The sequence below is a fragment of the Aythya fuligula genome, chromosome 2, assembly GCF_009819795.1.
Source record: "Aythya fuligula isolate bAytFul2 chromosome 2, bAytFul2.pri, whole genome shotgun sequence".
NCBI lineage: Eukaryota > Metazoa > Chordata > Aves > Anseriformes > Anatidae > Aythya > Aythya fuligula.
In genome coordinates, this window is record NC_045560.1 from 50,905,941 (window position 1) to 50,926,276 (window position 20,336).

At 36.9% G+C, this 20,336-nt stretch overlaps 1 protein-coding gene across 2 annotated transcripts in view; it reads right to left on the bottom strand.

Annotated features, from left to right (window-relative positions):
• Positions 1–20,336, bottom strand: part of CDKAL1 (CDK5 regulatory subunit associated protein 1 like 1) — a 428,476-nt gene that overhangs the window by 281,098 nt on the left and 127,042 nt on the right. For both annotated transcript variants that reach the window (XM_032181446.1, XM_032181447.1), the window contains 2 exons: positions 15,290–15,386; positions 4,640–4,688 (listed from right to left, as the gene is read on the bottom strand). In XM_032181446.1, the coding sequence (XP_032037337.1) occupies positions 4,640–4,688; positions 15,290–15,386 (146 nt within the window). The remainder of the gene's footprint in view (positions 1–4,639; positions 4,689–15,289; positions 15,387–20,336) is intronic.

Consider the following 20,336-nt stretch of genomic DNA (forward strand, 5'->3'; position numbering starts at 1 on the left):
TCACCAGCTTCTTAAGTCAAGGCCACCCTTCCTACCATCATTGAAATTCAATAGACAGTATTTTATCTACTGTTACTTTATCTATTATCAGCAGATTATAAGAGAAACAAACAGCACATACAAATACTATTTAATATGCTGGCATTCGTATACGTACCTGCATACATGTACCGAAACATACATTTACATACAATCTCTCTAAATTATGCAATCTGGTATGAATTCTGTACTCTATATAAATGCAAACAGGTACTATTCACCTGCTCGTTTTCATAGACTGACACAACTATCAGCAATCCATAATTAACAATTCAACGGTTAGTAAATGCTGGTTAATGTTTAAGTGGGGAATGGATGGGCAACTTCACCAGACAGGTCAACGTGACTGAAATCAAGAAAGGTTATGTGAAGTATAAAAGGCTCAACCCTGAAGTAATTTCCTTTGGCTGTTTTTAACAATCAAGTCTAATGACCCATTGTAAAACTATGTTTTGTGAAAACGTTTGACAGACACAATACAGACTAAACTCAATTCAACCTGTGCCCCTCATCTCCCTAAGGCCTAAGCTAAAAGCAAATTGTATACAAATGCTCCACTTCCATGTTCCCCACCCCCAAAAAGCTTCAACATGAGACAGCTAGCATGTCTAGAAGGGGAGGTGGAAAAAGCCCCAAATCCACATAGACCTGAATTAAAAACCAAGGGGAATTTCCACATTAAGCCATTAAAATCTGTCCTTTAAATTACAGACTAAATATATTTTCTTGACCATTTTTACATAAACCATTTCTATCTCAGTTTGTACATACACACACACTGAGCTATTTTTAAAAACAGCTTTCAGAATGGCTCAAAAATGCTGACTTGAGCAATCACCAGTGACATCCTGTGGTTCCCATCAGGAAAAAAAAAAAAAAAAAAAAAAAGCTTCATCTTAGTAGAACAGGCTAAAGAGACTGATTAACCTAAACAGCTTTGAAATTTTGTACAGAAATCTTACTTAGTGAAAGAGCATATGTCAAGTATCACCAAGTTTTCTCCTAGTTCAAATAATTCAATTGCTACCTTACTATGTCATTACCAGGAACCTAGGCACGTAAGTGGAGCTAGGGTGCCCCAATGATGTAAAAATAGCTGTAAATTCAGTTGTAAGATTTGGGTAATGTGCAGAAGAAGAAAGTTTTGCTAAACTGTTCAATCAGAGACTTGCATGATGAAACTGTTCTATAAGTCTGTAAGACTGAAACACTCCAGCTACATTTTTGTGGCTGTCACTTTAAGAAACCTAATTCTAAGACTGAGATCAAATCTATTTGTCCAGCTCCTTGAAATCCATGATTATCTTAGATGGAAGTATAGAGGTTTCAAATTTTAGCAATATAAGCTATAGAAAGAGTACTTGAAGATGCCTCTAGTTAAAATACATCTTGGGACACAGTTTAAACCAGACATGACCTGCATACAAACATTGCACACTTTTAAAGATCCCTTTTGGAAATTGCAGTTTCAGAATATACCTGACAATCATGGGGAACCTGAAAGTTGACTTGTGATAAAGCTCAGGGTGATCTCAAAATGAGGCATCATGGGGTCTCTTAAAAATTATGCCCCTTACCACACTAGCAACCAAAAGAAACATGAGCATCCTTCTTTTCCATTTTCCGATGAAGAAGGATAAAAAGGTAAAGGCACATAAAAAGTGTTTATGAGTAAGCACAGAGTTGGGAACTAAAATTATGCTGTTTTCAGAAAGGTGAAGTAAAGACCACCATAAACATTTACTTCTTCAAACCATCAATTGAATCAGTACAATGACACTGCTCTGAATAGGGTATTCTAAACTTGACTACAAGACTGAGAAATAAAACTAGAAAAAACACAGTCATATTTCATAGAAAGAGTTTTGAATAACTCCAAAAAAGTAGTTTTTGAGGAGGATACAGTAAGGAAAACAGTAAGTTTTCAAAACAAAAACAAAAACAAAAACAAACAAACAAAAAAAAACAGGGTAGATATTTTCTTGGTAAATGAGAGAGAAAAACATTGGGGGAAACAAACAAACAAACAAACAAACAGGGGAGGTTTATCTTAGTTAGTTTATTTAGTTTTTTTAAACAACGTTTCTGTTGTGGTAAATTGTGTACAGCAAAATTCAAGTATCCACCAAAAAATATTTGGTAGCCCTCAAGAAATGGGAACCTAAGGAAAACCAGTCTCTAAACTTAAAACTGGCAACTATGATAATAACTGTGTAATCTGGACAGAAAATCCTGACAACTCAGGCAGACTGATCTACAAAGACAGCTGCCCTGCAGGGTACAGATGCTATGCAGTTTAAACTTAGTTTAAATATTTAGTCAGAACATTTTTTTAAACTTTCAGTATAGACATAGCCGCACTACAAGAGTAAAGCACCCATATAATCTATTGATTTTCTTTTAAAAAGACAGGTGAAGGACATTGCATTGTATAACAACGACAAAAATCCAACAAAAAAAAAAAAAAAAAAAAAAAAAATAATTTAAACTGGCTCTCAATTCAAAATTTGTATTTAATCCCCTGTCCCATACCATCTCTGCCTCCTCAAGATATTTGGGGCTTCAGAAATTGTAACTAATGTCACAGACTTAAGAAGACAATGCAAACACATTTCATTTGGTTTTAAATACAAGAATTTAAGCTTCTACCACGGATGTGTCTTACAGCATAAAGCATTCTTAACCAACAGTCCTGTTACCTAAAGTATTTTTTCTTTACTTAGTTAATGAAAGTTCACAGTTAGAATCATTTATAAAACACAGGAACAAAGAGTTTCACATTATTCTCTATTTGTGGAAGGTGATTACCAAATCCATAAATCAATGCATTATTTTTAAACAAATTTAAATGGAAAAACAAATTATAAGTAAAATCTCCTAATTTTAATGGTTGGCCTTTGTAAAAGCAAGACTTCATCACACCTTATGACCCCTGTCAATTTGCCAATTGTCTTCCAAAGAGAAATTCTGGTTCTGTTCATTTTTTCCCATAGAACTTATGAAATACTGTGTTCCATTACTTTCTGAGAAATCCCTGAAGGAATTGTCACCATGTATAGAATTCAACAGACCACTTATTTCTTTTTATTCAGATCACTTATTGTAAGCTAGAAAGGAAGCTAATTTTTTCCCCAAATTGATGCTTTTTAAAGCATAAGTGTACATTAATTTTTATATTACATTTTTCCAGAATTACATCCATACGCAAAATGCAATCTTATAATCAGTTCAATAAAAAACATAATTTTAACAATTGCTTCTGGAATGTTTGCCTTCTTTCTAATCACATAATATTCAGTCACAATAACCTGAGTAACTATGTTATCAAAAAAGCAGTAATGTTCTGAGTCAGTATAAATATTACAAAGCACAATTTTGTAAAGGGAGGGCATGCTGACCCAGGTTATCATCTTACTCCGTTAAGAATAAATACACTTCAGGAAAATTAGATAGGGATCTGAAATACTGTGCTGTTGTGAAAATCATGACGTATCCCCATCTTCAACATGTTGTGATAAACACCATGATGTTTCTGGGAAAATAGTTGTGCACATTCAGTAACAAATATGAATACACTGAATATTTCTTCTCTGTTTGCGTAGTACAATAGGTTGTACCAAAAGTGTAGGAACCACAAAATAAGGACAAACTGCAAAAAGTTTGGGTTAGGAGTACATAAGAGTACAGGTTTCATCTCTGAAACTATTCAAAGCAATACACACCTTAAGGCCTTCAAACTGCAAACCCTAAAAACCTTACAATACTACATGGTTTCTTAACATAAACATTTTTCCCCTCTTCTTTTAAGCTTTATTGCACCATTTCTATATTTTCATGTTGTACTTCGAAACCATCAAACTCCAGCATTAAAAGTAAAGGCAACATCTTGTGTACCAGACACTTGTTTATATTGAAAGTACAGCCAATTGAGCTAAAGCTTGTAATTTAAAGCTTCATGGAACAGTAATTTTTATGGCCTGATAAGTAATGGAGACAAACTTAGGTAACCCAGAAGGATCCAGACAAATATATTTATTTAATAGCAAATGTTTACTAGTGAGACTGGAGAAACAATACTGTCTTTGCCCCCCTTCACTGCAAAGTACTGCGTGTACACACACATGAACGCAGCCAGAGAGAACAAGGAACACAATTACAAAAGAACATTAAAGCAGCAGATAATTTATCTGTCCTGCTGAGAAAAGCTCAGGGAAATGAGCCAAAATAGCTGAAAAGAAGAAAACATGAGAGTACTAAACGTAAGAAGGTGGAGATAGAGCAATGAAGTAAGATAGAGCAGAAACTTTAAAAAGCACTCTACATCTACCTACATTGATGCAACTTAAATGGGTTCTTGAAGTCTCCTCAAGATCGTTTACCTATGAATCCAACAGGCCATGGAGCTCCTGCCAGAAAAGATCTCTGAAATTACTCCTTACGCTAAACACACATGGCAAAGTATAGCACTGCCCAAACATTTAGCTAGAGGGGAAAGCAAGAATTAGGTTGGTAAAGAACATGACAGCATTTCTGCTAGCTAATGCTTCTTACATCTCAGAAACCAGCTACATAACCGTGTAATTTCAAGTGTATTGCTTACCTTTAATAGTTTCCTCTACAACTTCTACTACACGATCTATCTGCTGAACCTTAAAAAAAGAAGTCAGAAGGTCAGTATTTAAGCAGTAAACACCTGGATATACTTTACATAACTCTTCTTTCAAAAGTGTGTTCTTCTGGATTAAGGGGAAGCAAACAGCTCGGAGGTACATTTTTATAGCCATTTTTTTTCTGTGCATCTTCATTCTTCCATCATAGTCCCAAAAGTAACTCTAAAAATCATCACTTAATTTAAAACAATTTTTGTCCTCAAAAATAGCAGGTTCCTTAAGTTCAGGAAAAGTCACCAAAGAGATAGGAGAGAGGGATCCTATGGGCTCTTGGTGACAGAAGGACTGTCAGACTTCAGGCCTTAATTGCTGTTTGTGGTCCATTTGGTCACTGAAAGGCAGTGGTCACCCAGGCAGTCAACACCTGGGGAGCTCTACCAGCCCCTGGGGTGCTCGCCTCTTCCCAGCCTCAAGATGAAAATAGCAGATGAGGGAGAACATAACAAGAAGCTGAAGATACTGTGAGGAAGACTATAAGAGAGAAAAATGATGAAAAGTAAGGAGAAAGACACTGGAGCATGGGAAGAAACTAAAATATTGTGGTCAAGGTTAAGAGAACAAGACATTGTTCTAGACTTACTGCAGGGAGTGTTTGGAAATGGAAGGAAAAGCCCTAATATTTAATGGTCATGACATAGCACCTCTAGCAAAGATGACAAATTTATGGTCTGGTGTTACACTTGCCTAAATTCACATAATGTTATAAATAGTTCAGACATTTCTTTAAATATTCTTTATATAAAGTTAATGAGAAATAATATACCAAAGGGTGTATAGTGTAAGGAGAAAGAATCGGTATTAACACTGCAAAATCAAACACTCAAATTCTGAAAGTTAACATTCTTCCTAAAACTTTCATGCAAAGTGCATATTCCGTGTAATGGTTAGTAGGTATGCACATATAAATTTACATAAAATGCAGAAAACCAACATTCGGAAAGCCCTTCTGTGTACATTTAAATTAGTTCAGAATCTTTTCCACCATACTGATTTTTAAACACTGCTTTGGTCAGATGTACATTATAGGCACTTGATTTAGTATGATTTTTACATTCATTTGTTTGGAGGTGTTGTTTTTTTTTGTTTGTTTGTTGTTTTGTTTCAGAAATGAGCACAAAAACACAAGATGCACAGGCATAAAGAGCTGAACCTGGTCTGCAACAAATGAGCTTGGAACTTGGATCACTTGCATCAAAGCTACTGAATCTATGTGCCCTTAAACCACTGGGTTTGTCATTTCCTGTAAACAAATGTCTGCACAGTCATCTCTATTTCATTTTCCAATTGGTCTAATAACAGCTAAAAAAAAAGATCATCTGTAGTTTGGTGTCTGATCTAGAGTTCCCTACTGAAGTCAGTGGGAATCTGTTCTTTTCCTGGCTTGGATTTTGGATCAAGTCCATGTTAAACTTTAAAAAGACAAAAAAAACAACTTTTGAAATAGAGTCTTTTCCAAACACAAATCTCTGCCACTTCTGATTTCTTAATAAAGCATATTAATTATGAACTCTAGAAATTCAGTTATTCAAAGTATCACTAATATTGACATTTTACTAATCTTATAAAAGATATATATTTAAGTCCTGTTCTGGATTCCAAGCATCCATATTATGGACATACTCCTATATTTATAGCAATCTACTCATAAATAAAGCACACGCAAGAACTTATGTGGAATACATGCATATTTACATGCTTGTAAACATATCCATTTCATATAGAGATAAGTTTAAAAAAATATGACCTATGACACTTACACCTGGATTTTCTATTTAGATTTTTAAAAAGCAACTTCGTATGTGTATGAATTTAAAATTATAAGCACAGACACAGAACAGTCTCTGCCAAATACATTGCACAAAATATTATTGCTACATATCTCAATATTAAACTGTTTACGTTCATAATAATTTTAAAACAAACAAACAAACAAAAAAAACCTCAGTGGTTCACAACCTGAACCACTTCTATAATTACTTTCTGTATATCTGGGGAATTTTTGCATAGCCCTGAACCCCCTGTTAAATAAAAACAGGGGAGAAAAAAAAAAGTGTATTTTCATTTTATCGGATAAATTAAATCATTCTGAATGTGTCTGTCAAGAAGAAGGTTCATGAAAGTAATTAAAATTATTCATCTTGGAGATAATGAGAACTGCAACCAGAAATGGATGTGTACTTGCCTTTATATGTTAGTTCCTACACTAAGCATTTTTCATTTGCAATTATTGCAAATTGTTTGGCTAAAGCCCTAAGCCCTGAAAAGGAAAATACTGAATGTTTCCAATCTTCATTTCAAATTTCTCAATAAAACTGAGCTGAATCTGGTGTAAGATAAAATAAGTGTTTTGGGGATTCGTATTTGAAAAAAAAAAAAAAAAGGAAAAATAAGAAAAAAAAAAATCACAAACTCAGGGCAATGAAGTTGCCTTGGCTGTATGGACGCCTGCAGGATTCCTTTCAGCATATCTCACTGACCTTTTGGACAATTCTGTTCAAGAGTGGTATCAAGAGCATCTGTAAACCTTCTTGACCCAATAATGTCTCCAAGAGGCATTGAGAAGACCCTAAAGCAAGAAGACTTAAAGTTCCTACTGGTACATGAAGGGCAAAGACACCACTCCTCAATATTTCTTTGCAGTGAGCATGAAAAATCAGAACCTTCAGGACTGACAACAGGTACATAGCTGCTGGATATAGCACTATACTTAACTCCACAGATTGTGTGATCTTGTTTCTAGTGTGAGCATCCACGCAGTGGACATTTTATCCATTACAGACGGTTCTCCATTAGGATTTGGGTGGAGCAAAAACTAAGGGCAGACTGGAGCAGACAGCTGAGCAGGAATACAAGGGAACAAAAGAAGGCTGATGTACAAATCTGGGCTGAGATGGATATACAACAGGAGCAGACACAGGGCCCAAGGGATGAGGGGTAGCTAAAGCAGAAAACCAGCTGGAGAAAAAGCAAAGAAAAAGGCAGTTACATTGAAGCATGAAGCCCAAATTGAAACAAAAACCAGGAAAAATCTTTGACTTTCCTGGTGTGATCAGAGCTAGGCATTTAGTACAGCTCAGAAATGACATGCATCCAGCACTTAGATGAGGAAGACATCAGATATCCATGCTGGGGCTGAAACTGTGCTAGAGATCACACCTGAACACACAAGTACAAGTCAGGCACTTTTCAAATCACTCCCTCCCAGGATAGCCTGGGACTCCCTGGGAGACAAGCCCTGAGCGCTCTAACCGAGCCCTAGTAATTAGCTAGAAGACTATACAAATGCACACATGGTCCATTTGTCATCAGAGAAAGTCCCTCAGTTCCCTTTGTACTGTCATTATCACATTCAACAGATGACTGCTGGATGTAAACAGCCCAAAGACATGCTTGCAATGTGCTATGTCTGCAATCTTGCACTAGGTGATTTGTGACTACAGACAGACATGCATGTTTGAGGATGGTCACGCAAATGCTTCCAAGTGCTCAGCCATGATCTGAGTTGTCTCAGAAGCAGTATTAACATCCTGAAATTGTTTTGCAAGGCGAAGTGGAAAAAATACAACCTCTAAGAGTGCCCCGATAACCTCTGAGTACACTGAAGGGGTAGTTAAAAGTGAGAGGTTGCACATTTACCTGGAAATTTTCTACCAGGCAGAACTCAGTAATCTCAGAACAGAGAACACCATCTAGAAAAGTGCACCCATAAATCTCAGAACAAATAATGCTATCTAGATAAGCGCACCCATGTACCTCACATGCAAGTAAGAGAAACTCTTTCCAGCTGTCTCTTCAGGCCAAGTCCAAGGAAAGTGTCAAGACCTTGCAAAGACCCTGCACTGTGTCTGCACTGCAATGTGTAAAGATGAAATGATAGGATGACATCCAAAATTCAGCGAAATAAAGACTTTTTTTTTTTCAGTTTAATGTGCCCATTGAATTAAGGATGGACGTATTTTGTGGGTCAAGAGATTTGAACCAAACTCTCTCTGAAGTGATAGGACCAGCACAAAACAGGAGAGATAGTCTTCAGATGTCCCTTATCAAGCAAAGCTAGATAATAAGGGCTAAACTTCAGAAACGCAAGGATAGCCAACACATTAAGGGTCTTTCCTGAGTGCCTCAGGGTGCTTTCTCAGTGGCTGCAGCTACAGTATGAAAACAAGAGGCTGGTTGTGAAAACCAGCAATTCACAAATGTCGAGTATTTTCTGAAGGACTGTCTTTTAATGGAGTCTGTGACAAGGGCATCCAAGGCACCACAGAAACACAGTTTGGTTCAAGCTGCAGCGCCAAAGAAGCTGAGGAACGATCTGGCCAAACGATGTATTGCAAAAGAGGTGGGAATGCTTAAGGCATCCCTGGCAGGCTACGTAACGAAAGAAAAGGTATTCATTTTCTCTCCTCTTAATACAGCCCAGAGATAATTTTAGATGGAGTCAGCTACCGGAGGCATGTTTACACCAGAGGCACATTGCCCTTTGCCAACTGTTGCAGTGCTCATGATTTCTGGAGTTACGCCACTGCCTGTTACATGGTGACTGTTCTGGTCCCATTTGAAGAGGATTAAATCCTACAAAATGAGCATTTAAACTCCTTCAGAAAACATCAATGAGCCAGAGACAAAGCGTGAGACCTCTGACACTTTTGGCTGAGAAGCTGGTGGTTTCCCCCTCAGATGAGTCCCAGCTCTCAGTGACTGACAAAGTTACACCACTGAAAAATGGTGGCGAGGCTCCCTTTAAAAACAACCTTCTCAAGGATCTTCCTCTGAAGTAAATGTGGGTTCTCCCCACAGACTGCTTCCTTTCAGGCCAATTTTCCTTCAGCCACAGAGGGTCTGAAGGCAGAACTCTGGCATCGACAGGGCAGTGACAACCCCCTTGAGAAAATGCTCCTGGAGTTTCTCCTGACTGTCCTTCCTCTGCCACAGTTGGTGTTTCCCAGAGAAAGAAATTTATCTGAGGTAACAAGCAATGAGAAAGTACGTCAAATATCAGAAAGAGACTATAAAAAAAAAAAAAAAAAAAAAAAAAAAAAAAAAAAAAACACAACAAGTTCTTCAAGCCAGTAAAGGAGGGACAAAAGACAAGAAATGCTGTAGATTAAAATTTTTTGTTGAATGAAAAAAAGGAAAGCCATCTCAGCAAACCAAAAAAATAAACCCCAAAATGGTTAAAGCTGAGGACAGGGCACGAGGGACATGGGGAGGGGGCAGTACCTTGCCTGCACAGCATGAGGCTACTGCTGATGCAGCCACCATCTGGACTCAGCTGCTTGTGCACACCCCGAGACAGAACATACACAGCACAATTGCCTGAAGTAAAACAAGCTTTCTTCTTCAGCTAAGAAAAACCCTACTCATCTTTGATTTTCACTCCCGTATATAAGAAACAAATCAGTTACTAAATAGATAAAATAATCTTAGGTTAATATAGGTTGGTCTTCATTTAAAATAATCTTACAACCCACTCTTCATATTCCTTAAGATTTCTACTCCAATTCACCAGCTCTGTTTCGCCTCACCTTCTTTAGGCAGCTCAGTCAGATGTTGCAGGCTAAAAGCCTGCTCAGCCTATGCCCTCTCTAAAGCCAGTAAAAGGGAAATACCCAGCTTCAAAAGTAACTTCAGATCTTCTAAAATCTAAATTATCTCAGAGATAATTATCTTCACTGACCATAAAGGCAGCCGAGCAAAACAGACTCTCAAATTACAGGATCTCAGTTAGGCAGCATAAATCTTAAGCCTTAATACATAACTTCAAAAGGCATGTGACTAGACACTTTGACTTCAGAGGGATAACATCTGTGTTTAAAATCTGTGTTTAAAACCTTTGCTGAATCAGAAAAACACTGGCCACACTCATGGGCAAAATTCTGATTTAAGAAGGTATCTTGAGAACAGACTCTACACCGACTTTCAATGGAAGCAGACTACCTCGGAAAAGCATGTCAACAACTGATGATCGTGGCTAAACCCTGAGAGAGCTTAAGTGTTATTTTCATCTAAACTAATTCTTATGCCTTTTAATTCATAGAGCAGTATGTAACTGCTGTGGAAAGGAACAGTACCTATTTCTACGTCGATTTTCAGTTTAAAATGGTGAGCTTCAATGCAATTCCTTCCTGACTCTCCAGGCTCATACCTGAATACCAGCACGGTGAGCCAAAGCCAGCCAGCTGAGTGCTTCTGACTGAGCTTGAAGTTTTGGCCATGAGCTAGAGCAGAACAGTGCGCACCTGTTCCTTGGGCTTGCAGCACACTTTCCAAGAAGTTCTCCTAATGCAAATCACTCAAAATAAAGTTCCATCTAATTTGCCTTTCATGAAGTACACACTGGATCTTTGAATTTATACAGATTTACATATTTATAATAGGCCTGCAGCTAAAGGGCAGCAAACAGAGAGGCTTGCAATCTTTAATGCGGTCAGGTCTTACAAACTCTGCAAGGTATGGAGGTATCATTGTGGCTGCTTGGCAGATATCACAGACTGAACTGTACATCAAAAATACAGTACAGTTATATATATGGTCCTCATTTAGGACACCAAAGCAGTAGTGATACACAGACATTTGGCATCTTAGTAAGATGATGCGGATCTTCTTTCACAATGGCACTTAAAACTGCTCACTGAAGGTTTTTGGTTTGGTTTGATTTCGGTTTTTACAGAGAAGTAAGGGACATTAAATTTAAGCGTATACCAATTATAGATGCACAGCTTAAGAAGTCAAGTGACTTTTTAAAAAATGTATTTCTCATTTTTTGCACCAAACTATTTCATAACAGTGCCACTGCTGTATGTGCTGCTATTAGAATTGCTCAGCATTTGAGTTTTAAACGCTAGTTTTAAAATTAACTAAAGCTTGTCTTACCGAGTACAACCACAGACAAGGGTAATTAGGAGGCCACGGGAATGAAGAGAATCCCTACACAGAGATTTGATGGCTTCTGTGCTTCAGGATCAAATCTGACCTAAAAGCCTGTAGTAAATCTACTGTGCACAGGACCTGCACATTCTGCCTGAAAAGTGTAGCAGCAGAGATGGGATTACCATGTTGGTGACATTGATTTTATCTTGCAGAGATAAGAGAACAGGCTGAAGTTCTTCTTCCCTTGGAAAATGGGTATACAGCAGCAGAACAAGTACAGTTTGTGATGCTAGGTCTTACATTGGGAAAGATAGGGAAGGAAGCAGAATTTGGAATTTGACATTCTTATTCAGCAATTGATACATCTTCAGGGCTATGGTGTGCCTTTAATGGGATACATATGTGCATTAGGCTCCATGCATGCTGATACAGTACACTCATATCCAGTGGGTCTGGCGACCTCAAAGTACAGGTGGCACAGTGATTTTAAAGCATCTCAGATATGCGGTGGGCCCCTAGCAAACTGGTCAGAGCTCCAGCATGATAGCATTATTTCAACATCAAACACCTTACCTCTAGAAAACTGTCGAAGAAACAAAACATCTCATTCCATTCCAGTAGTTCAAATTATCAATGGAAACAAGGATTTTTTGCATGCCCTCTGCATTCAACTCAGGAAATCAGGAAACACTAGTGCTACTTACATCCATCCATAAATACCAGAACATAACCTACCTGCTAAACCTTTCCTTCTCCTTTGTCCCTCCCTTTCCTTCCTATATAATCCCCACAAAATAGTCAGCCTAGACAAAGTCATATCCTTTTTTCAGGAGCTTACAATGAAAGGTGAGGGACAACTCTATCTATGAAAGGTACTGTTTCTCTGCAATACTACATGTGCACTTGAGTTTGAAGTGGGTACAGTACTCAGAACATAAAGGAGTAGTTTCTGGAAACCACTGGGGTGTAAATGCTTGTGAACCTATTATGTATTTTGTCTACACGGCACATTTGGTGTGTTAATTACTACCTAGAGCTTCCTCCTTCCTGAAAACAGCTCCTTTATCTTAGTCACATTGTGTTATGGCTTACCTTATATACAGTCTATGACAATGCCACAACCCACATTATTTTTAAAAAGTGATAATGGTTTTAAAGAAACACAAAAGGACAGGAACATCAGAAATTATAACACAGATATGAAGTTGCCCTTCCTTCCCTTCTGCCCAAATTGAACAATAAATAAAAAATAGTAGAAGTTGAGTACTGTATTTCTAAGGCACAGCTCTAAACAAGCCTTCAGTTACTAGAATTTCACTGGTAATTACATCACAACTCCTTCATCATACCAAGATGAGCAAAAAAGACCTTTGACACATATTGCCTTTAAAAGCCTCCCCAAAGGAGTTATAATTGCCAGTAAATAACCACTTCCTCAGACAACACACACAAAAAAATAAAATAAAAATAAAACAAAATAGCAGAGCTTACATAAGCAACAATTAATCAACTGTATCTCTCAGCCAAGATGAAGATGAGACCAACCTGGTGGCAAAGATTGCCATAACTACGCTCATAAGCTTACAGTTTTAAACTCAGACAATGTGTCCAGCTGCCAACAGAACATTGTCTATTTTTCAATTCTGCCAAAACTGCCTTTCAAGAAATATTTTGCAGTAGTAACATAATTCTTATCCTTTAGATATGGCCATCCCACACACCCTTTGTAAAATGAGAAGAAAGCCTTAAATACACAAACTGAAAACACAGACAACATCTGTTATTGGCTCTGCTTCTGTTAATAGTTATGCCTAAATTTTAAGACCTTTGAGCTTAAGCATCTAAGTAAATTTTATCACATCAATGACAGTTAGAAGACAGCGTCCTTGTTGCATAGATCACGTTTCAGTATTTTCAGGTCTAACTCAGTATTTTGGAAAGCTGCAGTTAACAGCCTAATACAACTCCTAACAGAAGTCTGTCTGAAATAAATACTAAATTGCAAATACTTTCATTAACCACTGGCTCTAGGCATCAAGATTAAAATGAAGAGGCTAATTTTCAGAAATCACATACTACTTCAAAAGGAAAGTGAAAAAATAAAGGAAAAATTATAAAATAAAATCAAACTTTGGGTCCCTCAAACTTCCCAACTCATCAGAACTGAAATATCAGATAACAGCTTTGGCCAAAGGATTGTGACACATTCACTTTATAGCCATGTAATACACTTTTTATCTCTGTCTTCATACATGTAGATATCTTCATATTCATTATACGAACAATCACAGGTCATACAAATCCATGAAATCCATTCACCTTTTTATCCCTATCCTGCTGCACAGAGTAATTTGCACTTAATTAGTTGGAGTCTTAGAGATGACAGAGCACCACAGTTCCCTTGCATGTAATTTTGTAAAGTAAGACTGCACAGTGCAATGGAAAATTTGTTTATTCATTTGAACTGTAACTATCAGTGCATTGTCATCTATACAGATAAGTGTGGTGTTTTACAGCCCCTGAGTATCATTTCTGAGCAGTGAGTTAATTTATAGGCATTAGCATGTCACTGAGAATGCATCTGGTAAAAAAAAAAAAAAAAAAAAGGAAGATAAAACATTTTGAATGACAGTAGTAATTAAAAAAGTCAATCAAACAGCACAAAGTCTATCTTTACAAAGAATTCCAATAAATCATTTAATGAATTCATCTTCTTCCTAATCGCAAACTACGATTTTACTTCTAAATTACTTTGAACAATTGCATCTGATATGCTCTTCTCCTAATGAAAGTGAAGTCTTTGGAATATTTTGTTGTTCTTCCTTTATCTTAGTATCAATCTGAATTCATCAAACTGAAGTGGAAACACATTGACCTCTCTACATTTGTAATGTAGGAAAAAGATGCTGTGCAGTCATCTGCTCTGACTTAACATAATAAAGGAAAACTTCACTCTGTAATTCACACATTGAATCCAATGACAGTGTTTCAATTCATACAGGCCATTTCATCCAGTTTTAATCTAAAGCCTTAAACAATGACAAATCTTTTCTAGCTCGTGCTTTGACTCCCAGATTTTCAGGAGGATTTTACAAAGGTGAATCAATTCGACAGTATTGCTTCCTCTCAAAGGATACTGAAAGCACTTCACTAGCTGAATTATGCCAAAAGCTCTCAGGTAAAGCTTTTCAAGGTAAAGCTTGGTAACTGTTTAACTCAGTCACTGGTGGATTTAACTCTTCAGACTGCCTCAGGTTTAATCAAAATGATTGTTGCCTTTTGTCTTAATAGTACAGGGGGGAAAAAACAATACCTAACATCAAACCCTCAGCTGTGTCTGTGTAACATTTTTGTTCTAGTTTTCTATACATCTTTCACTGATTTTAATAAAGGGTGTATTTGTTCATCTTAATGCAGATAAACTGTCATATTTTAAACAATATGGCAATCTTCAACCCTTTAAGGCTATAAATGGCACTTAAAATCATTTCTGCCAACAGTATCCATTTCCTTGTCCCCTCATCCCACAACAAAGGAAATCACTGTGGATGCAAGAAAGCTTAAGTACTGTATAATGCAAGCAGAGTAACATAAGTACCAAGTTTCTCCACTGCTTTTTCCAGGAGGAAGTCAATTGTGCATATATAATGACACTGGCCTATTGAAAACATTCATAAAAAAACAGGTTTCTAATTGATAAAGATACATACCCCTATAATACTTAAGCCTTTCAGGTAGTCCTGACGAGGTTGGGCTTGAGGAACACAGCCTGCTAAAACCACTTTCTTGTTCCCTTCTTGGGCTTTCCTAAAGAAGACAGACAGACAGTGTTAGTATTTTCTAAATCGATCGTTTTCAATTTCAAAGTAGCCATACTATGCATGCAACAAGAGAGCAACCACAATGAAAACATTCCCAAGTCAGAATCAACTTGTACATGTATGAACCTCAGAAACAAAAGAGTTCAGGCTACATGTGCACATGTGGCTCAGTTTGTGAAGTATCTACAGAGAGCATTACCATTGTACATCTTGGATGTAAATACAACTTTGAAAGCCCTAATCAAATGCAGTTAATCTTTATTGTCCACAATGACAGCAATTCACAAAGAATCTCATCAAGAAAGATGGGACAGACAAATTCTGAGTCAAGAAAGGCTATACAGAATGCGGGGGACATCCTATGCAGATAGGACCCACTAGTTCAGAATGTAAGCAGCTATTTAATATGACTTAGAAATGACCAATTGCATCATTTTTCTAAATTTTTATTGAAAAAAAAAATCAGACTGAGCATTTTTAAGCTTTAATTGCTTGTCTTTGGCAGATAAATTTTTGTGTGAATATTGATTTAAAGAATTCCTCAGCTTTGGTACTACCTTAGCACCAAGTGGGAAACTAAAACATTAAGTTCAAATGGATAACACCGTTAATTTCTTTAGTAATATTTTGACTCAGTTTAAATTCAATACTGTGTATTAAGCCATCACTGAATCTTGGAACTATAGGAAGCCCTGAACACAAAACAGTGGGATATAAAACCTTCGTATGTTCATTAAACTTTGAAAATCATTCATTAACGTATCAACCCTTTTAACAATTACTGCATCTTTGCCAACAACCTGGCGAGAATTATATGGAGGGTTTTAATTTAGGTTCAATGTGAGTAGGGGATGGAGATCTGAGCAGCAGCATGACCCAGGCATTGTTGGTGCATTAGAAACCAGAGAAACACCTGAGAAACACCACATAGAAATTAGGGCTTCTTCCCTCAAAAGGGTGACAGGATTAACGGTCTGGCTGAAACATTTCTATACCAACGCACATAGCATGGGCAACAAACAGGGGGAGCTGGAAGCCACAATGTAGCTAGAAAACTCTAATATAACTGCTATCCTGGAAATGTGGTGGGATGACTTACACAACTGGAGTGCTGTGATGGATGGCTAAAAGCGACTGGCTATTATGGCTATATGTGTATGGCTACATATATATATATATATATATATGGACGTATATGGCTATAATGACTGGTGAGGGACTCTGTCAGGGAGTGCAGTGATAGGACAAGGGAATATGGGTTTAAATTAAAAGAGTTCAAATTTAGATTAGATATTAGGAAGAAATTATTTCCTCAGAGGGTGCTGAGGCACTGTTGCCCAGAGCAGCTGTGGATGCCCCATCCCTGGAGGTGCTCAAGGCCAGGCTGGATGGGGCTTTGGGCAACCTGATCTAGTGAGAGGTGTCCCTGCCCATGGCAGGGGGTTGGAACTGGGTGGTCTTTAAGGTCTATGGTTCTATGATAATCTGCAAAACAGTAGAGGAGGGAAGCACTGAACAATTTTAGCAGACTTGCTAGGTCTGACATACAAGTTGCTCTAAGAATGCAATATAACATGCATTCACAGTTGCATGTTATATTGCAACCTCATGCCAGACTTCTGTCACACTGGAACCTTCTATGCACTTTTTTTTTTTTTCTCCCAGCAATATATAAGTTAATGAAGTGTTTACTGTTATGTTGAAATAGACTAAGTCATATCATAACATTTTTCATAAAAATTCTCTTTTTTTAAAAAATACTCAATTGTTTATATGACTTTACACTCTTTGGCTTGCTTGAGCTACCTCCCAAACTGAATGAACTAGAGAAAGTAATGTTTGATGAGCACAACAAGGTTGCTAAACTACCTGGAAATCTAGATGCAAAACTCCAGATACAAATTTAATGAAAAAAAACTTACAAAACCAGACTGATACTACAACCAGTTCTGCTACTGAGTCATAATATTCACTTTGTAATTATAGTGTGGACAAATGTATTTGCAAATTATACCTCAAATGAAAATATAATCTCATAAGAACACAGGTATTGTTAAATTACAGAACACAGCCCATCTTGCCAAATAACTTGTGTAGGCAGCAGCATTAGAAATGAGGTATTTTGAAGGAACAAATTAAATATCCTATATACAGACAAGTGTGAATTAACATAAAAATGTATTACACCTATTATCTCATGTCTAATACAAATGCAGTAAATATATCTATAAAGTTTTCCATTTTCTTTTAGTGGAAATTTCAGGAAATCTTCAGATATTCATCACACAGAGTCTCATTGGTCCTCTACTGGCATGCTACAATATTCAATATAAATGTAAATCCTTTCATCTATCCACAAAAATTTTATCAAGGAAGAAAGAACTATGATGAAATGCTAATTTAGTACATTTCTTAGGCTGGGAACCTAGCAACTTGTCTCTAAAATTGGCAATCCGTTTCTTTCAGTGGTAAATATTTAAGGTTTCTGCAAAACTTCTATAGAGGTCACCTACTTCTACTTATCCAAGTCTAAAAGAAGGAAAAAAAAAAAAAAGAAAAAGAAAAAGAAATATATATCTACTTCATGCATTACCTAAAAATGTCACATACCACCATGTGACACTCCACTAGCTCAAAGGATAAAAATCACTACTTACATGGTCTAACAGACTCAACCTAACGCCTCAAGGCAAGACAATAAGACCTGTCTCCAGCAAACAAAGCACCCATCCCTAGGCAACTGTGCATCTGGTATAATCTGCTGCTAGCAACAGCCTTCTCCATCTACTTGAAAACCTGCAAGCACTACAGCGGAAAAAGCTTTTATTCAAGTCTTTTTATCTGAAGAGAAAAATAAACAAAGTTTCCCTTGACACATTAAATGGCATTTTAATGTTATTTCATAGCTTTAACATTTTGCCATATCTTCTGGGACTATAACTGGAGCTAGGGGGAAGAAAGTTAAACTGAATGTTCTTCCTAATAAGCACTGCCTTCATTTAAATGTTTTTTAAAGTTGTGCAGGTCTCTAAAGAATAAAGAATTTTGTACAATGAAATTTTTTGCTTTAAAATGCAATTAAACAGAAATGTTGGAACTAAATTTTCAATCATAGTTGATATTCATTGCATCCATGTTACACTGTACAGTCCATGAAATCCAGCATAAAGGAAAAACTGTAGTAAGGAAATTATGAAAATTTTTGCCTCATTTATCAAGAAAGCACTTCTGAAAATATGCACTCCAGCACTATATTGTTACCTCCTTTTAATATTGTTTAATGAGCCCTGCTCATACTAACAAAAGCCTACAAAAATTATTCTTTAGAAGTCTAGTTAGCACGGCAACTATATTAGAAAAGCCTTTATCTTTCAGAAAACATGAATAGTAATGAGAATAATACTTTATGGAATCTAGTAGTAGCATGAATAAATACATCTTCCCTTTCAGACATCTTTTGTATTTTTCAATTACATGATCCTTACCTTGAACTTTCAATTTATTTGTATCAGGACACATTTTCTAGAAATGCACTCTTTTCTAAAAATTGAAAGATATATAATCTGAAGAGAAATTTAATTACAGCAATTCATTTTCAAATAAAAGAATTATTCTAGCTACTTTCTAAGTAATGGGTGTGGAATGAAAACAAGTGAGTAAAAACAGGGGTACAGAAAAGATCACTATGCAGCAGAGGACTTTTAAAAGATTAGTAGTGAGTTTGCAGATTATCCTCTGTATCCTCTGCAGATATAGCCGTTGCAACTGTACTTCTGCTATCACATTTAATGAAATGTCTTCAATGTTTTCTGCCTTTTTTGTTTGTTTGTTTGTTTTTGTAATCTAAGATGTAACTAGGATGCGAAGAAATTTCTTCCCTGTCTATGTGGATATCAATTTGCATTGTCAGGAACCTGCAAAACTGGAATATTCTGCTCACAGTTTTACACAACTGAAGAAACAAGGGTTCCTTTTCCATCACTTTTTTTTTTTTGAGCTCCAAGAAAGACATGACATGGATAAAGAAATGACTCCCACCCTTCAAAAAGGGTTACGTCACCCATAACAGCTTGCTTCATCAGCACTGTGTATAGCAACACTGCTGGATACCATAGTAGCTGCTGCTGTTAAGTTGTATGATTTTTTCTTAGCTTATACAGCTATTCAGGTAGAAGCACCACAGGAAAAACAGTTATGGCCCTTTCCTCAATGTTCAAATTTAGGGAAAGCAATTTAAGAAAATAAAAACAGACAAAAAGAAAAAAAAAAAAAAAAAAAAAGATGACAAAGTTCAAAGAAAAACAAATCTGTGACATCAGAAGTAATTGCTACCTTGCTTTTTGTGAGACAAGAGAAGCCAAATCATTACAGCCTACCTGATCTTTCCCTTCCATAAGCAGAATTGTCCATAGGACTTCACAGACTCTGTGAATTCACCACAGAATGACGCTTAGCTTTCAGGGAGCCACTTACCAAAATACCACAGCTGCACCCTAAAGCATGTCACTTATCTGAAATTTAAAGCAGTATGTTCTGCAGGGTGCAAAGGTGGCCAGCTACAGACTGTTCAGCATGAAACATGCTATCTCTAAACTGCTGCTCTGATACCAGATGTCAAAACAAGGATTATGCTTTCTTAATGTGTTTCTGCAGCACTGAAGTAACAGGACTTACCAAAAATTATAGTTAATCACAGAATCATTCAGGTTGGAAAAGACCTCTCAGATCAAGTCCAGCCATCACCTAGCAGTACAATTCCACTGCTAAACCGTGTCCCAGAGCTTCACACCCACATGGCTCTTAAACACTTCCAGGGGCAGTGAGTCCATCACTTTCCTGGGCAGCCTGTTCCAATGCCCGAGCATTCTTTCTATGAAGAAATTCTTCCCAATATCCAACGTAAACGCCCCTGCACAACTTGAGGCCATTCCCTGTA